Consider the following 22,646-nt stretch of genomic DNA (forward strand, 5'->3'; position numbering starts at 1 on the left):
CTTATGATTATTATTTAGTAATAACTAATAAATTTTTTTTATAAGGTTGTAAAGTTTTGCTCATTAAAAACATTAATGTATTTGAAGAGATTTGTGATTTAAATATGAAGAGTTAATATAAATTTTATAATAGATGTTTTTGTGTTTTTATATTATTAAAAGTTATACTGTTATTTTTCATATTTTTTATTATCCGTTGTATATATATCTTTTTTAATATAAATGTTATAATAGATGTTTTTTCTATTTTTATGTTACTAAAAGTTGTAGTTCATATTTTTGTTCATATGTTTTGTTACCCGTTATATTATCATTCATTTGATATATAATTTACACAATTTTAAACGGTTTATAAAATTATCAAATAATTGTATATATTACAATGACTTAAAAATTAAACTATAATGTTTAATAAAACTAATATGTTAACTATATGTTTGCTTTACTACTAGTATTTTGTTTCAAAGTAGAAATATTAAATAATAATTTGATAAAAATTATTATTTTAATTATATAATTCTATTCTCACGCAACGCGTGGGGATTTGCCTAGTAGGTCTATAAACCTAACCGGTATATATATATATATATATATATATATATATATATATATATATATATATATATATATATAAATGTATTTATATATAAATATGTAAATGTACTTATATAAATGTACTTACGTATTACACACATTATGCAAAATATATTAAAACAACATTTAAAAGTTACACCCACGTCACCTTTCACACATAAAGAAGCATGTTTGTTGACCAACGTTTAATACATATATAGAGAAACTTTTATAGGATAAACATTTCTTAATCTCTATACGAACTCAAAAAAAATCGTTAATATATTTTGGTAGTAATTGATTTACGAGGATGTTGTATCCTTTGTCTGTAGGATGAAAACTGTCCCAGAAAAAGTATTTTGAATCGTCATGACATGTTGGGATCAAGTGGTTACATAAAATGGAAACCTCTATGTATCCTGTGCCACAACAACCTCTATCGACAACTTGTAGTCCTGATGCAAGAGAATATGAACTTATTAGACTACAAAAATAAATACAAATGTAACAAGTATGAGTACATGTATCAATGTTAAGAGAACCAAGTACCATATTGGAGTGGATTTTTAATAATAGAAAGAATGGAGTTATATATGTCGAAATAAACAATCCTGGATTGCACATTAGCCTGTTTGAGGTCCTCAAGTTCTTGTTGCAACTTGATGTTATATAATTTTGATGCATTGTTATACTCTTCTCTACACACTCGAATCCCATCATCATTAAAAGTTCTTTGTGATGGTAAACATCCTATTGGAGGTACACCGAAGACCCCTATTCTTCTTGCTCCGAGTTGGTAAATATCCTTCAATGTAATTAAAATGTTTTAATAAAGAATCTACATGTCAGTGTTACTTCTAACTGGAACGTTACCCGACTATAAAAATGATGTATGTTCTATGTGCAAAACACATATGCGTAATATCATTAAAAGAACTAAATAACTAACTATACCTGTATGAAGTCAGAAGCAGATGATACAATTAAGTTTGTGTAAGAGAGGATATCATATTGTAATCTCCTTATGCCGATAGTGTAGTAAGTATTAGCAATATCATCGGTGCCCGCAACCACCAAAAATAAACTATTTGCTAATATGCTTTGTGTTCTTCTTTCACCAACCAGTCGCTTCACTTTCTCTATATATTCTTTGAATTGTTGTAGCTGATCCGTTAATGACAAAACCGACTGATATACATAATATTCTAATTAGTCTATAAAAAGTTCAAATTATGAGCATTAACAAAAGAAGGTATTTTTTAGAATAAAAAATAGTTGAAGCAAGGATAATCTTAATTTAATAATTCAAATTCTATTATATATTGAATGGACTACGGGTGTGTCAACCAGATTCAGTCCCACAATTACCCCTCAATTTAGTCACATTCAGTAATTTTTGGTTGGGAAAATGACTTATGAGCCCAACGAAGTTTTCAAACCGTTTAAAAAACCCCAATCATGTTTTGTCTGTTCAAAAAAACCCAACAAACTTAACATTTTTTCTAAAAACCCCAACTAAGTTAAACTTTCCTGAAAGTCAAATAACAGAAACATATGACGTGGCATATTACCGTGTCGGAAAAATGACTTGTTAGACCAACGAAGTTTTCAAAACGTTTAAAAGACTCCAATCATGTTTTGACTGTTCCGAACTTAAACAAAACAAAATTAGGATTTTTTGAACGGTTTGGAACTTTGTTGGACTTTTTAGACAAAATGTTAAGTTCATTGGGTTTTTTTGAACAGATAAAACATGATTGAGTTTTTTTAAATGGTTTGGAAACTTCGTTGGGCTTTTAAGTCATTTTCCCTTTTTGGTTTGTGAAAATTTTGATAAAAGCTAGAAAAGATTATGTATGGATAAAATTTTCATATTACCACTATTTTGGAAGTTTGGGGATCATATCCGCACCCACCAGAAGCAAAGCTTACACCAGTTAGAAGTTCTTCATCATCTAGGGATGGATCAAGATATGCTGGCAAAAGTTCCTTTATTCCTAGTTGTTCGACTGAAAATCAATGAAAGTAGGCTTATTTTTATTTTCTACGAATAAAAAATTATACATAATATAATAATATGAACTAAAATTTTCTTGGAGACGTATAGATATAGAAAAATCTAAAAAAAATAAAGTACAGACAACGATTGAGTGTTATTTAATAAAATTAAAAACATATGTATTAATAAATAAATGATATTCGACTATCAGATAAGATTCTAAGAGGTCTAAGAAAAATTTGCATTTGTGAATGATTATAAATTTATTGTTAATGGCTTAGCTTATTTTGTTGTATGTGAAACCAAATTAATCTTCATTACATGTTTTTAGTTCGAACTATATGTGACGTAATTTCTTTTTATCTATGAGAAGTTTGGAGGCTTGGATACATCCTCGCAAAGCTTCAGATGTTCTAGAGCTCCTGATAGGTGGTTTTCCCACCTATCATCACCACAGAAGTCCCATAAGAATTTTATAGATATAAGTGATGATCAAACGATTGATTGTCTCCCTAGACAATATAGTAATGTCATCATATCGGGGGAAAATATGTTTGGGTTTAGTAAAACACATATAATTTTTTGGTAATAGTTTGATATGTGCTTAATATTTTTAATTACGGATGGATTTTTCTAGAGTCGTAATTTATCCGGTTTTCTTAAAGGTCATAACGAAATTTCAGTTGAAATGTTAGAATATTTTTGGACATTGAACCAAGTTGATTATAACAAGAATGTTCTTTTTGCTATCTTCTGGATTTCCCAAATCTAAGATAAGATGTGACATGTTAGAATTGTTTATTTTAATTTAGTGATTGAATCAGGCTCGAACTCATTTAATAAATGAATCAAAATTCATCTTGAGTTCAGCTCCGACTCTTCTAACACGATCTCAACTTGATATTTTAGCAAGATAATCGTATATAGTTCATGATTAGCTTTTACGAATTTTGATTTTCCAAAACGAGAGGGGAGTTCATGTGGTTGCATGGGCGGTTGGATGTCATCAAACATGTTCCTTGGTATAGTTCATCTGGAAGAGAAACGGAACGGGAAGACTATAAAAAACATATATTATATTAATAAAATCTTTAACACATAAAATAAGTGATTATAAAATACTATTTTGAGATATGTTTTAGAAAGTGGGCACAAAACACATTATTTATATTTTTTTATTTTGATTTGATATTGTTATTTTTGGTTGTATACCAAATATTACTTTTTTTTTTCGAATTTGGACTATATAAGGGTGTACGGTATCATAGCGGGAAAAATGAAAAGGAAGTTTTCCTCACACTGCAACATTATCCCTTGGGTGAAGGAACCAACCCACATAAAAGAGGTGGGGGGAGAGGGTGTCACTCTCTCTTTTCATGTAATTGGGTAGTTTTTTTAAATCTTTTTTAATATTTATAAAATTATATAACAACTAAAAAAATAGAAAAAAATATATCACAATTCATGGTTTTTAATTCCCTACAAAATGAGTATAATATATATATGAAATATAATTTTTTTTAAAAATAAAAATATAGTGAGGGGAGCTTCCCACACATTCCTTGGGTTTTAGGTAAGTGAAAAAAAAGTGAAGGAAATGGTGGTGTAGCCCACAAAAAGTGAGTGAAACATCTCTCTCATACCCTCCAGTCCAACCGAGACCCTCACGTGTGTATAACTAGAATATATGATGTCAAAAATACCAAAATAACTAAAAATGAAAGCATAGAGGTTTTAAAAGAAAAGTTGGAAAATACAACCTCAAAATCGGAAAAATAAAAACATAGTGACTTTTGTACCATTGTGTAACACCCCGAGATTCAGGTATACTTCTTTCATCCTTGTTCTTTGTGGATTGGTCATGTTTAGTCCTTGAGTGAATTTTCTTTAGCAAGTGAGTACGTTGGGTGTACCAGAGGGGTACGTTGCGCGTACTCATGCACTTAAAATGGACGCGGTGTCGCCAAGGTACGCTAGGCGTACCAAGAGTTACGCCGGGCGTACCCGACCCAGGTGCAAAACCCTAATTCCATTTTGTGCACTATTTAAAGGGTGCTAAGGCTCATTTCTCAGCCTCCATATCAGTGAGTGAAACCCTAAAAGAGAGCCCCCATCGTCCTTAGTGTGTGAGAGTGTTGATTGGAGCTTTTTGTGCCTTGGTGACTTAGTGAAGAAGAAGGAAAGGAGTTCTTGGAAGCTAAAGCTTTGAGGTGCCATTTTGGATCTGAGATCTACAGAGCAAGGGACTACACTTAGAGGTATAAAGTTCAAAACTTTCCTCTTCTTTTGATTTGTTGTTGCATGTGCTTTTGCTATGGCTAAAAACCCTAAAGGTGGAGACTTTATGAGTCTAAAGTGCTCCATGGTCTGAGATCTGTCCCCATTCAGTACTATTAGTGATTTAGAGCCATAAAACTTCCATCTTTAGTGATTAGTTTGAGGTCATGCTTGAGTATAAGCCTTCTAGAGTTAAAGGATGGAACATTGTGAGAGTTGGTGACTTATCCAGCCATGCAAAGGCATAAAGTCACCAACTTTATTGATTAAGAGGCTTAGATGTGGTCGGATCTAAAATTTGGATGTGAGTCTTAACTGTTTAAGATGTAAAGAGTTAAAGTGCTGAAGCTGGGAGTACCCGGGTGTAATCCCAGTACGCGCCGCGTATTGGGTGGCGTTCCCCAATCCTGAGAGGCAGCCGGGTACACCCAGCGTACACATCTGATACGCGCAGCGTAACCCGGAAAGATGACTTTTGAGTTGACTTTTAGGGTATGATCAATTGTGGGGCTTTTGAGTTGTGAGAGGGGTAAAATGGTCTTTTACCCTTCTAAGAGTATCATAAGAGGACAAAGTCTAGCCTTTGAGAGTTATAATAATTAGGGTATTTATTTTATATGATTAGGCGGAGGTTAGACCAGCGTTGTCGAGTCAGAGATTACCGAGATACCGAGGTGAGTCTTCTTAGTACTTTACCTAGTGTGGTAACAGAGTTATGTGATAGTGTATTTTAGAGTTATATGCCAGTGTAATTGCATGTTATTTATGTGCTATGATTTATTGTGATATGTGCTATGTATGATTCAGAGTTACAGAGTTAGGACCTTCCGGTCCACAGAGTTAGGGCCAGAGGGTCCATAGAGAGTTGGGGCTGGAGGGCCCCACTAAGGCACATAGACCTGAGGGTCAACAGAGTTACAACCTCGAGTGGCTATTATGTGTTAGAGTGGTATTTTGGGGAACTCACTGAGCATTTATGCTTACAGTGTTATGTGTTATGTGTTTCAGGTACCAGCGATGATCGCGGGAAGGCGCCGACATGATTCGTACACACGCATACCAGAGTTTATGTATTTTGATCTTGGGTTTTGTACTGATACAATGATGACACAATGTTTTTATTTATGATTACAAATGATATTTTATGGTTTCCAAAAGTGAAAAATTGTTCAAATTTTTACGGTGTTACACATTGAACAAAAATAAAAATGTCAATATTGAATAAAAAAATAAGATTTTCGATTTAAAACAAAATATAAAACAATGTCAAAAATAAAAAGAAAGTGATTCGTACACAACATTTTTTTACAATACACAATAATTTATGCATTATAAAGTTATACAATACAACATTTTGAATCATCAATTGTTGTGCATGGAGAAAAATTACTCTGTACAAATCGTCTCCCAAAATAAAATCGAAAAAAAAGTATAATCTTTTTGTGTCATTTCTCCGTGGTCTTAAATAAAAGACATTTATTTCACAAATTGAAAGCTTAAGACTAAATTTTTCTACACAATATGTTAAAACTAATATATATATATATATATATATATATATATATATATATATATATATATATATATATATATATATATATATATATATATATATATAAAGAGAAATCAAATATCCTTTTTTTCTCGTATCGTCTTCATACACACTTAAAATTATGACATTTGTCATATTTAAACTGTAACATTTTTAGGTTTAGAACAGAGTAGGAGTCGGCATTGGTCGGAAAATCCAAGGTCGACTCGGCAAAAACCTTGTCGTCACCTCGGTGAAGTCAATTCGGTTTCGACATTCGGAGAGTAGCCACCAAGTTTGAATGTCACACACCCACCAATGAGCAAAAGCCGCTTTTTAAAAATAATTTTATTTTTATTTTATATATTTTTTTAGATAATTATATATACCTTTATTCAACATTCATTCATTCACATACCACTTCAAAACTTTCTTCAACATTCACTCTAAAAATGTCATCTTCCTCTTCTTTATTGTCAGGTTTTATGTGTGTCATTTGAATCGACAATAGAAGTCATTCAAGAGATTAAATAGAAGATAGAAGAACTATGTCAACAAAATACTCATCATGTTCATTGGAAAAAAATAATGGTTGATACGAATGGGGTAATTGCCCTAATGCACATTAAGGCAAATACCTGGAATGTTAGGAATCATACATTGCCTCCACTAGGAATGGGGTAATTGCCCTAATGCACATTAAGGCAAATACACCTAAGGTGACCATAGGTATCCAACTATCATACTTGAAGCGGCAACCTCACAAGATTTATGGATATGGATACATTCTTTGCTTATGTTGGTTCTCTCAATGACATAAATGATCTTTACATGTCTCCATTATTCGAAAACATGTATAATGGGACTACACTAGATTCTTCATTTGATGATCATAGAATATCATATAAGTATAGGTATTATCTTGTGGACGGGATCTATCAGGAGTGTACTTGTTTTGTGAAATCATTGTCATGTCCTAATGATCGGAAAAGGTTAAAGTTTACTAGACTCAAGAGAAAGCGGGGGAAGGATTTTGAACCAGCGTTTAACGCTCTTAAAAAAAAATTGGCATACACTTAAATGCCCTACACTTTTTGTTGATGAGAGAAAATGAGTGAGGTGATGTATACGTGTATCATATTTCACAATATGATTCTCAAAGATTAAGGAAATACAATATCTAGATATAATGAAAACGAGATCATTCCACCTACACCATCTTTTGAGGTTGGAAGCGAGAAGTACATTGCGAGAAAAGTAATAATTCATGATGTTGAGACCGATTATGTTCTTCATAGAGACTTGACGGAATATCTTCAGAAAAGTCTTTAAACTTTAACTTTATTAATGATAATTTATTCATGAAAATTTACAGAAGACTAACCAGCTGAGCACAATCAAGTTAGAAATACACTCTCGAAGTTTAGTTTATTAATTATGCTAGGAACATAATGTACATGTAATATAAAACAATGTTTGTTTGGAAAAATGTATGTTTTAATTTAGTTTATCTAAAATAGATGTCTCAGTTAACTTTTGAATGATTGACTTAAATCGTTTTTCATAACGATCACCTTCATATTTAAAAAGGATTAGAATTCTTTTTATGAGACTATATCTCTTAAAAAGGAATTATAAATTAAATGTCAATGCTTTATAAATAACAAGTTCTATATGAAAAATACTTTTGACTTAAACTTGTTTTAAATCAAAATCATCTTTGACCATGTTATATTTATTATATAAATGACATTCACATATTCTAACTTCAACAAAGGGATATTTGAAGGCAAATAATGTTGTTTATTTTACATATGTAAATCTTATTTATATATAAAAGATTCCTAATGATATTTTCACTAAGTAGTAGAGAAAATAAATTATTAAGGAACCACACACTGTGATACATGACCTCCTTTCTACTGAATGTCTAAGACAAGTTACCAACTCAACTTTATTAAGATCTATATAATTATAAATCATATTTTACATGCTAAAACATAATTGTGAAATCTTTGTTGAAGCTTTCAAATATAAATTTGAGATACAAACCGGTAAGAACCATTTAATGCCTTAATGATATAAAGGATTAATTTAATATTACTTGGAATGAATGTCTTTCTAATCTGTAGAAATTTCATCATTTTATTTCCTTGGGATAACACCTACAACACTATCAATTATACCTTGAATGCAAAAACCAACTAACTAGTAGATATAACATTTTCTTCATAAGATTCTATATGGAGAGGCTCCATCCTTATCTTACTTAAATGTTTTATTGATTTAAAGCCTATGTTGGACTAAATCTTTTAAACCCAAAATCTACTAAATGCATATTTGTATAATGCTCTAACTGTGCCTTAGATTATTGTGTGTAAACCCATCAAGAATAAGTTCTATTATTCCTCTGATAGCTGAGTTAGCAGAAAGCAAGCTTTTAATGACAAAGCGAGTGGGAGGTACATGGAAGTTGAAGTAACTCAAGAACCATAACCTGATGTAGTTATTTTTGGCACTAGATTTAACAACGATTGTTAAACTTGAATAATAGCTATTCACAAACATAAATTGTTCGCATTAGTGGTAGAAATCATCTATGACTTGAGAAATGTGGAATCTCTTTTTAATGAGTTTTGATTGATGGTATCTTGCAAATCCATCAAATACTAAGTTGTTATGTCAGATCTTGTATCTGATTAATGACATAAAGTCATGAACATGAGATGTAATGATAATCCAGTGTGGTATTAATTGAACTTTCTATCTATAGAAAGGCTAAAAGGAGTAGGTGATTGTTCTAGAAAAAACACATTTAAAGCAAGACTTATAATAAAAAAAATTTATCATACTCATGACATTGACGATGACCAAACCTTTTTCACAAGTAGCTTTGATTAGATCAATAAGGATAATGTTTACTATAAATTCATATTCTCAATAAGAACTATAGCAAATAGATTTTCAAGAAAGACTGGTTTTCTTAAGAGACATCTACTAGAAGATATCTATATAGATTAGGTTGGGGGTTTTCTTAATCCATGTTATCCTAACAGAATGTGTAGAGCTTGAGATATACTTGTGGAAATAAAGTAAACATCTCAATGTTGTAATCATCATTTTAATATGAAACCACAAGGTATGTTTTTATATCAAGATGAATAGAACATATGTGTTTACAAAAAAAAACTAGTGGGAGTATAGTGACATTCCTAATCTTGTATGAATGAGACATACATAATCATAAGAAATTACATTCTGACCATGCTAGGTCTTTTCACCTTGACTCGGAATGTGTTTCTAAAATGAAAGACTTAGGAAGGACAAGATACATTCTTGGAATGTAAAATCTATAAAGATAGATAAAATGACTGTTAAAAGTTTTAAATCCTTTTTGAATATATTGACAATATCTTGAAATAGATAAAGCATATATATATATATATATATATATATATATATATATATATATATATATATATATATATATATATATATATATAGAGAGAGAGAGAGAGAGAGAGTCAAGGTCAAATAAGAAGGAAATTTTTGGTAGGAAGGTAAGAAGTTTTTTTTCTACATATATAATTTGATTGACTTTATTGTGGGATAAAGAGTAAGTTTAGTTGGAATGAGGTCGAAACAAAACAAAATGACGTAATCTACTACAAAATATGAATACACTACTGTATAAGTTGAAATCTAATATGATTAGATGAACAAGTTAATTGAAAAACTATATTGATTTATGCTATTCAAGGATCACATAGAAATCTTTATGACTTTGTGACTATACTTAATCGAGCTAAGAGACTCTATGTCACGAAAGAGAACCAATCATTTACTCCAAGATATTTTACTATACCTAGAGTAAGGTCAAATATAGAGATAACATTGTTCATAGAATTAACACAAATTAAGTTTATTCGAACCCGTTAATAAAGTCCTTCTTTTAAGATAAGTATGAATAGTCAGACTTCACCCATAATACTTTATTATTCTAGAAATGGGATTTTGATTCGAATTTAGTATTCGGATATTGGAATATTCTAACAACAACTATTATTTGATGTTTTGATATACCGGGATATGATCATAGCATCAATACTTGTTGTGTTCTATATTAACATGTTTAATCCATGAATAATCTTATTATTCTATAGGTTCATAGTCAGTTACAATTATGGGAGCAATTACGAAATTAGACGAATGTGAATTGGATTGGTTGACTTTCAACGGATGAAAGTAGGCAATGGGTTGTAACTAAGTTTCATAGGTACTTGTAAGAGAGCTAGTAGTGACTTGACCAACATCAACATCATCTCATGGATCACTATTATAAATGATACTCGATTAAAAGGTAATGTATTTGTATCCTTAACACCTTAGATACATAGTGAGACTTAAGTGTATAGAGTGTTGTGCTTAGATATGGTCAAACACTGGTCCTTTACCGAACATTTATAAAATCCATTTTCAGGTATGGTATGAACTATACAAGAGGCTTATGTAGTCAACATGGGATTTGTTCCTCTTATGTGTTGAGAGTTAGACATCTAAGAACGCCTTACAAAAAGTTGAACACCATATGAGATTGATTGTGATCTGTATTTCATGTTTAACACGATGTATGTAACAAAAGGATAACTGATAAATTTAACATATACACGAATTATAGCTTGGAACTTTTTGGGAATTAGGCGTTGATAGAATGACATAGAGTCATATGTTGATGGGGGTAGTGAAATGTTGCTAAACGTTCACCATTGTCTATATCGGTCTAATATGAATCGTGCGCAAGTGGGAGATGAAAGATTTAGTATGCTTAAGCATTATATTAATTTGATATTCTTAATTAACAAGTGATACAAATGGTTCATACTAACAACAACTTGATATAATTGATTATTTATTCGAATTTGATTTTAATAACTATTAAAATCTTATAATTAAATTTAAAATTATTAATTTCATGGAAATAATAACTTTTATTAACAAATAACATTACTTAATTCATATGGTATGAATTATTAAATCATGCATAATATTTTGAATTAGACAAATGATTTTATCTTTTACCAAAAAGTTAAAGTTTATACTTTATAAACTAGGTTTATAAAATATAAAGTTTTTTCATTCTTCATTTTACTATTTTACAAAATAATAGTAAAAAAGGAAGAATAAGAATTTTTTATTATTTAAATAAGAGTTTGACGTTTTGATTATTAAAATAAGAGTATGACTTTTGGTTATTTAAATAAAAATATGTCTTTTTAATTATTTAAATAAGAGTATGATTTGTCTTAAGAAGTATGGGTTTTTCACTTAGTTAAAGAAAAATAATAAGAATCATGAGTATTGTGCATGTTTATATATATATATATATATATATATATATATATATATATATATATATATATATATATATATATATATATATGCGTGTGTGTATGTGTGAGAAAAGCTTTCACTTAGGTGTTCTTCTTTTCTCCCCTCAAAACCATAACATGCATGATACAAAGGTTTCTCTTTCACTTTTGATCATCTTATGAAGATATTAGTTGCTTTTATACTTTCTTGAAGTTCATACCTTTGTTATGAACTTTAAGCTTAAAAGTTAAGAGTTTTAGACTAGCATCTACATCAAGTTGACTAGCTATTGTCGTCTCAAAGGTTCCATATTTTCCATCAACTTTCAAACATTCCCTTGTGGATTCAAAATCTACAAAGGTTGTTAAACACTTCTTCCTCTTTGGTGCTTGTTTTCTTTCCAAACTTTGCAAGTTGATCATTTGTGGGTATAAACTTCGTTTATGTTTATTCTAATTTTAAAGTCTTCCGTTGCTAAATCTTATGTTTTTGAAACTAGTTTAATAAATAAAAACCCAACAAATGTGTGTTGGGATGTCCTTATAAACGCAACTCGAACAAGAGGCTTCCGGTGCGATATTTCAACACTCCCAATGGATGGTTAGTCACGAAGGGAATATGACTCACATTGACATGAAAGATGACTTGTGATAATGCTTCCTAGAGCTAATTAAGTCTTTGGAGTGTATTTTGGTAGTTATGTTTCATTCAATAATCTCATCTTCAAAGTAACACGTCATGAGATTATCAACTGCATTCCAATATAAAGAATTTATCTCATTCTTTATCATTAATGATTATAGTTTTTCTACGGGTAAATGTCACGAGAGTTACTATGTTCTTATTTTTTTTCAATTTTGAAACTCCATTAATTATAATTTTTACAAAAGTCACTATAGTTTACTCCTTTTTCTAATTTTAACACCTAGAGTGTTATTTGATAAGACAGATCATCATGCAATATCGGTATCACATCAACATATCACGTCAGCCGATAACCGGGTGATTGGAAAAATTGTCAAAATTGAAAAAAATAAAAAGCCCAATGTTCAAATTTGAATAAAAAATGTGTTAAAATCGTAAAAATAAACTGAAAACTTAGTGTTTTTTATGACATTTATATGTACTTATTTTATTTTATCAATAAATAACTATCGCATTGTAAGGGTGGATGGTGTCGAGGTAAAATTGAGATTACAATTGGTACCTCCAAGCTCACGGTTCTGCCTTCTTGTGGGTTAAGAATGGTAGTGGTGATCGGCTTCAGTAAACCACTTGACCCTTTATCTCTCAAGTTTTAGGTAGTTGTACTTCATGCATAAATATTTCTACCAAAATAATTTTATGTGGTTTTAATTAGTTTGTTAATTAGTTTTGTTTTTAAAATTTTGTTAATTAGTTTTGTATGATTTTATATAGTTTGTATTTATTTTAAAATAAAAAGTTGAGTGTATTAGAAAAAAATAAAAATGAAGAGTTTTTATTTATTGTGGTATGGGAAAGGTAAAAGTGTGATAAATCACAAAATGATGTTTATTTTTAAAACGGCAAACTACATAAACTATTTCTAAATACCATCTATATCAGCTAAAAGACACGAACTCATGATCTATCATTATTATAGGTTAAAGGTCCTTTTGGTAAAAATGTTATAACAAATGGGTTGAAGGAGTGAGAGAATTGACTCCCTTCACATGTAACTACACAAAATGGATTAAATTTGTAATCTATGAATCTATAATTATCTATTCCTCATGAACATTTATTATGGATTATTCCAGATAGTTTGGTCGGAATCAAAATTAAAGAGCCACAATGTGTTAGAAGTCACAACTTCAACGCGTTAACTTTATGATTTAGTTTTGAAATTCATACTTGTAATATGTATTTTTTTTTTCTAATGATCAATTTATTGATCGTAATACCTAAACTATGTTCGATGATGCACGAAAGAGATTTTGTTCACTTAAACCACTGAACTATGTCAAAAAAGCTACATGAAATATAAAGATCGAAGTATAATTAATCAATATAAATCATCTTCTAAACTAATTCACGAATACGTAAACATAGGATTTAAAGATTCCTTTCGCAAAAAATTAACTGGGATACTCATTAATGTGTAGGTGATATAAAGATATATGTTCGTTTATGTGCGACATGAAAAACTTGATATCACGTCTAAAGCAGTTATCAGTTTCTAAAATTTACAAACATGATATTCAAAAAAACAAAAGCAGAAGTTGGAGTCTATATAGACTGACATGGCGAAAAAGTTGGGTTTATCACAAAAACAAGGTTTCACCAAAACTACAACAAGTATATTCAATAGAGAAATGCATCAAAATAATATTGAGTCATAAAAAAAAAAACAAGGCTTTACCAAACATATCGGCCGGTGTCCTATTATTAGAAAATCTTCCGGTTGATTTTCCGGCGACAAAATCCTTTCCGTAAGGAGAAAAATTGGCTTTAGTCAAAGTGTTTAAGTTATTGTTATTTCCTTGATCTATAATTGAGTCCCCAAACACTATAACTGCAGGTATAGTAGCATTTTCCGGCAATGTCACCCGTGCTCTACCATTATCACCGAAACAAAGAATAGTGAACAAGAAAGTAATGAGTGACGTTGAAAAGTATGACAGTTTGATCAAAGTAAGAGGCTTCATCATGTATCTCAAGTACATGTGAAGGAAATGACCTCTATAAACGAAAAAGAAATATGGAGAAGCAAAGCAGTGAGTGTGGATATATATATATATATATATATATATATATATATATATATATATATATATATATATATATATATATATATATATGGAAAAGTGAATATACCTTTAAAGTATATAAGTTTAAGTACCCAAACTCACAATACTACGTTATTTTGTATCATATATACATTGTAATTGTCTAATGTTCTTATAATTCAACTTTTAACTTGATTTCATTCAAAGATTTTTATAAATTTCACATTTATTTTCCTCTTACATAATTTTCATTTTCAACTACAATATATATAGGTTAATTGATGTTCGTCAAAAAGATGTGATGTAAGAGGAAGATAATAATGAAAATTTGAAAATCTTGAAAGTAAATCAAGTTAAGGATTAAAGTTGAAGAACATTATAATAAATATATCAAACAAAATGACGTATTATGGTGATTTTGGGTACCTAAACTTATATAGCCTTAAGGATATATATTCACTTTTTCCATATATATATATATATATATATATATATATATATATATATATATATATATATATATATATATATATATATATATATATATATATATATATATATATATAAACAGCAACGGATGCAGGATTTTTCAGTAGGGGGTGCACGGGAAAATTAGGTGTTACACGATAGTAATAAAAATAAAAATTTTAAAAATTTTCGAAAAATTTTCCACTATGCCGGGAAAAGTTAGGGGTTGCTGGTGTCACCGGTGACCCCCTCTAAATCTGCCCTTGTATATAGAGTTAGGTTAATGTGAGACGATATAATTTTGTAAGACTGTGAGACGCATTTTTTTAATTTTTTAATTTTTATTTTAGTTTTTTAGTTATTTCAAGTTCCGAAAATAATATTTAAAATGTTTTTTTTTTTTTGGATTTTTTCATTTATTTTGCATTTTAAAATTAGTTTTTAGAATATGTACAGTCTAATATTTTATTAGAATATTTCACGTATTTTAGAAAAAAAAAAAAACAAGATTTTTTTTTTATTTTTTTTAGTTAATTCAAGTTCCGAAAATAATATTTAAAAAAAAAGAATTTTTAGTTAATTCAAGTTCCAATGAGAAGTGTTTGGGAGCATAAAGGGGGAATGGAGGTTGCATAAGGTTGTTTAAATAGGGTGCAAACCCATGGATTAGGGTTTTAGTCCAGACGGTAGCTACTCGCCGAGTCCGGGACCCTACTTGACGAGTCCATGACTTAAACTCCGCACCTCATCCCGCTTCTACTCGGCTAGTTGGTCCTTCAACTCGCCGAGTCCAAGACCAAAAATGAAATATAATTAAAGATTTAATAACATAATATGTACCAAGAACCAGGTGCTACAAATGACCTTCCGTTCCTACAGCTCGTTGGACCCTTAGGTCTGGTCTAGCTCGTTGGACCCTCTGGTCCGGTCTCGTTGAGCCTTCCGGTCTCATAAATCATTGGACCTTCCGGTCCGTTCTAAATAACTCATAGCATAATATCACATAGACAAGATGCATAACTCAAGTAAGAACATAAGACCTTTCAATCACACATAAATACCACTCTAAGTAAGGTATAGTGAGAAGACTCACCTAGGTTCGCATGTAACCGACAAGCACTCGGAAATCTTGGACTAGCCTCCGCCTAACACATAAGACAAGCATCTCAATCATTATCCGAATTACTACTCTTTATAACTTAAGTCCTTTTTTCCTCTTTTGATCCTCAGGATGGGTAAAAGACCATTTTACCCCTCCTTTACCCCACCTGCCCCCTTAATGGTGCACTCATGAAGTCTACAGAAGTCAACGTGGGTTGACATTCCATGTTTACCTGACTCACCGAGTGCACACCTATGACTCACCATGTCCCCTCGAATTCTCCATGATATTCCTAGGGTTCGCTCGGCTCATTGAGTTGACTGCCAACTCAATGAATTAACACTGGCCATGACTACTGGGTCACACCCGCTACAACTCGTCGAGTCATCCCATGGACTCGTCTAGTTGGCTCTATTGGATTACTCATTCAACCACCTGAGGTCAGATCTGTAGCTCTAACTTATAGATCTAACTTCCTACTACCCAAACATCGCGTAAAGTTCCAATCTTGATGTCCATGCATGGTGTATTTTGCATTAAAAACAATAAAAACTCCATTAATGGTTCCTAGCTTCAAAGCCCAATGGTTGCTCCACCATGGCTTCCCACTTTCGGACTCTCTGGACCCTCCAAGGTCCAGATCTATGCTCCCAGCTCATAAGAGGGGTTTGATGCATTCAAAACCCCACTAAGAAAGTAATACAAGCCCTAATCCACAAAAGAAATATCTACTCAATTAGGGAAGAATGGGGTCTGAATTGATACCTCCAACTGATGCTCCTTGATTGCAAATCGCGGATCTACAACCTTCTTTGGCCCCTTTGGCTTGAAACCTTCCTCTTCATTGCAAGATACCCACCAAGAAGCTCAACAGGGCTCTCTCTCTCTCTCTCTCTCTCTCTCTCTCTCTCTCTTGCCGAAAGCACTCAGGACTCATTTAGGGTTCTCTCCTCTGAAGGGTAGCTGGAAAAGGAGACCTTAAGTGCCTTTAAATGGGCCCAGGCTCGAAAGAATTAGGGTTTCTGCCAACAACGCTGACTCGACGAGTCATCTCCCGGATTCGTGGAGTCCATTCATTATCCTCATCACCAAGTCACGACCATACTCGACGAGTGGAGGTACCAACTCATCGAATCCCTCTAAAATCCTTAAATTAAATAATTAAAACAATATAACTGGTAAACCGGATGCTACACAAAAATTATATATTCATAGCCATATTATCAAATTAAAAATTACATTTATACGTTTAATACACAAAGATTAAAATTCACATCTTAATACACAAAATTCAAAATTTAATACAATACATTCATAGCTAATTTACATGTATAATCTCATATATCGGTATATTTGGACACAATGGCGGAACACATATAATAAAAGTGAGGGGCTGAAATCAAACTTCATAATAAAACCTTCCATTTTGGTTCAAAGTCACGATAAACCAAATGTTGAGACACGAGTCCATAATAAATATTTCTTTTAAAGTTACGTTTTTTAAAGTTAGTTTATAGTGATAACGCAATTACTTAACACTAAAAATAAAAAACAAATAAGCAATTAAAAAATATACTTTAAGAAACAAATAATCATTATAGTGAAAAATATATCATGAATTAAATGTTGATAAATATGTGAATCTAAAAGTTTATAAGCCAATAAAATAAATATGATTATGAAATAAAATAAACATAGCCATATATATATATATATATATATATATATATATATATATATATATATATATATATATATATATATATATATATATATATATATATATATATATATATATTATACAATCAATTTGTAACGCCTGTGTTTCTGGGCTAACCATTTTTAGCAATGTGATAGTCTAGGTTAACCTTTGTAACCCGTTTTGAAATAATAAGATTGTATTATTTGAGTATTATGTGTTTTGTGCTTAATTGCTTAATTATGTGGTTTGATTAATTAAGAATAAAAATAAGTGTCAAAATTTAAGTATATAATAAACTTGATATCTTTAGATAATGTTGTAGTAGTTGAAACAAGGTTTCCGAAGATATAAAGAATGCCGAAATCCGAGTTATAACGAGTAAGTTATGACCTGTCGAAGTTTCGCGACAGAACCGACACTGCTGAATGACGTAAAAAGTGAAATTTATGTTAGAGCGATATTTAGCCTTAGTGATCTAAACGAGAATTGAAGACCTCGTTGTTAGTATCAAAGTGATAAAAAGTTAGGCGAGAACGGACGTCCAACGAAAAAGTTATGAATTTATAACGAAAATTTCTGTCCCAGCCTATTAAAAATAAATAATAAAAATAAATTCAAAATTAGCTGACGGAGTCTAAACGAAAGTTGTAGAGCGTGGTCTCACCTTCGCGTGGATATAAAGAACGTCGAAAACGGAGCTCGTGTGCAAAAGTTACGCAAGTTTAAAGTTTGCTTAATAGCGTACGCCCCGCGTAATTTGGGGTACGCCCAGCGTACCCGTGAACCGCCTCAGCTACGCATGCAATGACGTCACTCGAACACATACGCATGCAATGACGTTGCGTACGCCCCGCGTACATTAATTACGCCCCGCGTAACTCGGGCTTCCAGCCTCTATAAAAAGGATCCGAAGGCAGCCGAGTCTTTTGCCAATTTCTTCTCTTCTCTCTCCCGTTTTGCATCGTTTTGCGTGCCAGAAATACCCCGAAGCCCCGGTAATATTCCCGAGTCCCGAAGCGAGTCCCGAGATCCCGAAGATCCCGAGAAGTGCGGTTTCCGAGCCGAAGCTCTGCCCGCGAGAAGTTCGATTTTTGTGGAGATCTTCCAGATCTGCTGTGGATTACGACTTCTGCAAGTCGTAGTGCTGTCCGATCATCTTCTGATCAAGTGAGTGTATACTACCTTTCATAAACGCAATAATAATACAATTATGGTTCGAGTGTATTAAGTTTATTGTCGTTTATACGTGTGAATGCGTTGTTACTTTCTCATAACGTATAACTATGAAGTATTTTATACGAGATACGTGTTATGTGTATATTTTGTTGTTATGTGTATGAATGTATATTCACTTTCTTCTATCTTACAGATCTGATTATTTCTATACGAAATACGTGTTATGTGTGTGTGTACCTTATCTGTTATATGGAAAATGTATTGATCAAGCATGCTATACAGGTTTTGAAAATATGTATAAAAATGTATGTTTTTATCTACTAATATGTTGGGTAGAACATGGGTAGATAGTCGGTGTGTAATAAACAGATGAGAGGCCTCGTTGTTGTTTTGATCCAGTCATCTAGCGGAATTTAGATGACGACCACATACTTTTCTAGACAATCCAGTGGAACGCTAGCAGGCTCATAACATGTAGGTGTTAATGAACTTGGGTGTTCATTCGCTGTATTCCATCCCCCTCATGGTTGCCTTATTTGACTTATATTGCTGAGGAACCCCCGCAGCATGTGTTGTCACCCCGATGAAAATATTCTTAGATTAGGTCCCTTGTGTTAGTTATTTTAGGGACGTAAAGTGAGAATAACGGGAATGGGTAACTGGGTTACTGTTGGTTGATAATAATTAATTTAATTATTTATTGTGGGTTGAAAACCTTATATGCTCACCAGGCTCCCAAGCATGACCCACTCAGTTTTATTTGTATTACAGGAAGTGGCGCAAGGGCGTAAGATGGATGAACCATCAAGTTGTTTTGTTTACAAGTCTGTATATGTATATATTTGTTGAATGACTTGTAATATTATCGTTTATGCTTATTGGTCTATATCGGAACATGACACCCCGAGTTTTGATTATATAATGAAAAATACATTTCTTTTATGAAATGCTTTGATAAACATTGTTTTATCATGTTTTGTTTTTGGGAACAAATTCCGCAATTTTTTCAAATCAAATGGATTTACTCTGAAATTATTTTAAAAGCATAAATGAAAATCGGTTTTTTCTGGCCGAGATTTTGGGGATGTCACACAATTTACTTTGATTTTTTATATAATTAAACATTATGAATGATACCAACTATAATACAAACAATCTACAAACTATTGTTTACAATACCTTTAGTTAAAAAAAATGAATAAGACAAATAATATCATGTGCATCTGACATCTAGAGACAAGCAAAAGGTAATCAAATACTAACACGTTAGTATTGACATCAACATAGCATCTGGGTATCATTTCTAGGCCAAGAAATTCTTCTTGATATTGATGACACTTGAATTAAGTTTATATTATAATATTGTGTTTATTTTCGTTATCATAGAGAGAAAACAGAGAGCCAATATAAGAAAAAGAAAAGGGAAAGAACAGTGGTGAGGCGGCCGTCGACAATGGTGGATGTGGTGGTGTTCATCGGAGATGGTTGAAGGAGGTGAGAGGATATTTATTTTGTTTAGGGAGAATAATGAAGAAATAATATCAGATATAACATATGTAATATGAGTGGTTCTTAGGTTTTTAACCTTTAGTGGTTCTCATTTGAACCTTTATATATATATATATATATATATATATATATATATATATATATATATATATATATATATATATATATATATATATATATATATATATATATTATTTTATTGACAAGCAAATGTCTGTCATATATAGTAATCAGCTTTTTGCAAATTTGGAAAAAGACTTGATGACTTTCACGATAACAAAGTATTAGACTTATACAAAAAATATCATTGAACTTTTTTTTGTACACATATCACCAATCAACTATAGCTTTTGTACACATATGACCATTAAACTTAACCTTTGTTCAAAAAATACCATTATATTACCGATAATAATAGGTCATTAGCCACGTGGCATGCCATGTGGCTGCTGACGTGGATTTTAGTGTTTATTATATACATACTATACCATTAAACTATTTTTTGTACACATTATACCATTAAATTTTTTTTTTGTACACATTTTACCATTAAACCCTTTGTTTTGTACATATTTTACTATTAATGTTATATAATTTATTGAAAAAAATATCATTTCAAAAAATACATATCATTACATAAAAGTAGGTTTCCCATCACCAGATGTGGATTTTACTGGTTTTCTAAATTTTAATAAACTTATCATTATAAGTCATTATACTATCGGTAAACAACGACATAACTTCAATGCACTTTTTTAATCATCAACCATAATCAAGAAGAGGGGGAATTATAATAAGGTAACATGTACAAAATGTTTCATGAGTTTATATGTGTGTCTCAAACGTAGTTTCCTATAAATATTGACTTATAAGAAAATTAACTAAAATAATGAAAATTTGAGAATTTCATCGCCGCTCCAGATAAAAGTCTCAAGTTCAAACCTTGTGGTTTCAATTGATGTATGACCAACATAAATTCACAATGTAGTTGTAAAAGAAAGTCTTTAGTATCATTGTAAAAAACAAACCGTTTCCCCCAAACCTTACAAAATCAGGGAGTCACAATAGGTGATGGAAAACCCATTTTATATAAAAATATGTATTTTTTGAAATGATATTTTTTGAATAAATTATATAAGATTAATGGTAAAATGTGTACAAAAAGTTTAATGGTAAAACGTACACAAAAAAAGTTTAATGGTATAATGTGTACAAAAAAATAGTTTAATGGTATAATATATACATAATATACAATAAAATCCACGTCAGCAGCCACATGGCATGCCACGTGGCATCTTACGTGGCTGGTGACCTACTATTACCGGTAACATAATGGTATTTTTTGAACAAAGGTGAAGTTTAATGGTCATATGTGTACAAAAGCTATAGTTGATTGGTGATACGTGTACAAAAAAAAGTTCAATGGTATTTTTTGTACAAATCTAATATTTCGTTACCCTTACAAGTAATTTTCTAGCAAATGTCTGTCATATATAGTAATCAGCTTTTTACAAATTTGGAAAAAGACTTGATGACTTTCACGATATTACGCTTGGTTCTTACTACTACATAAAGTGTTGATTGTATAACATAGAGTTGATGGACAACGAAGACGTAGACATAAAGGAATGATATCATGATGGTGATAGATAAATAAAAGCTTATTTTAATACATTTGTTAATGTGGCGGTACCGTAAGCATGTGCTCACTCAATATGCCCACAAGTCCTTTGCATTAAATCTAGCAAATATATAGCAAAAAAATTGCCATTAGATAATGATACGTGCTCTAGTTATTTTTGAAAGGAAATTAAAAATTGATAATTGGAGGAAGAATTTTAACAAATTGATAATAATACTAGCGTTATCTTTGAATGACATTATTTCATAGGAAAAGTTATCATAAAATTGATTTCTACTTTTTAAAAACTGATTGGCTAAAATAAATAGGATAAGTTTAATAAAATTTTCAAACTTTTGTGAAAAATTTCAATAAAATCTTAAAAAAAAAAATTTCAAAAGAAATTATCAATTATTTAATAATTTGTCTAAATTAACGAAAAAACATTTTTATATTTGAACAGTAAATGATAGATTATATGATTTTTTTCAAATTAATAAAACTTTTATGTTAAAAAAAGAAAGTTGATGACTTTTTTATAAAATTTACGATTTTTCTATAGTAGTGG

The 22,646-nt window shown here is 30.9% G+C and overlaps 1 protein-coding gene across 1 annotated transcript; it reads right to left on the bottom strand.

Annotated features, from left to right (window-relative positions):
* Window positions 1-685: 685 nt before the first annotated feature.
* LOC145030704 (GDSL esterase/lipase EXL1-like) lies at window positions 686-14,487 on the bottom strand. The gene is made up of 5 exons (XM_078979101.1): window positions 14,134-14,487; window positions 2,452-2,582; window positions 1,528-1,761; window positions 1,123-1,378; window positions 686-1,028 (listed from the first exon to the last, which is right to left on the bottom strand). The coding sequence occupies exons 1-5, from the start codon at window positions 14,435-14,437 to the stop codon at window positions 838-840; spliced, it is 1,116 nt and encodes a 371-aa protein (XP_078835227.1). The 5' UTR covers window positions 14,438-14,487; the 3' UTR covers window positions 686-837.
* Window positions 14,488-22,646: the final 8,159 nt, after the last annotated feature.

Source organism: Lactuca saligna, chromosome 2 (assembly GCF_052625555.1).
Source record: "Lactuca saligna cultivar CGN05327 chromosome 2, ASM5262555v1, whole genome shotgun sequence".
Lineage (NCBI taxonomy): Eukaryota > Viridiplantae > Streptophyta > Magnoliopsida > Asterales > Asteraceae > Lactuca > Lactuca saligna.

Excerpts from the sequence above, each read along its gene's own strand:
- LOC145030704 (XM_078979101.1), bottom strand. The coding sequence starts at position 14,437 with ATGTACTTGAGATACATGATGAAGCCTCTTACTTTGATCAAACTGTCA. Across the intron at positions 1,762-2,451 it reads CCCAAACTTCCAAAATAGTG|TCGGTTTTGTCATTAACGGA; the intron begins GTAATATGAAAA and ends TATGTATATCAG. Across the intron at positions 1,379-1,527 it reads CTGCTTCTGACTTCATACAG|GATATTTACCAACTCGGAGC; the intron begins GTATAGTTAGTT and ends ATTACATTGAAG.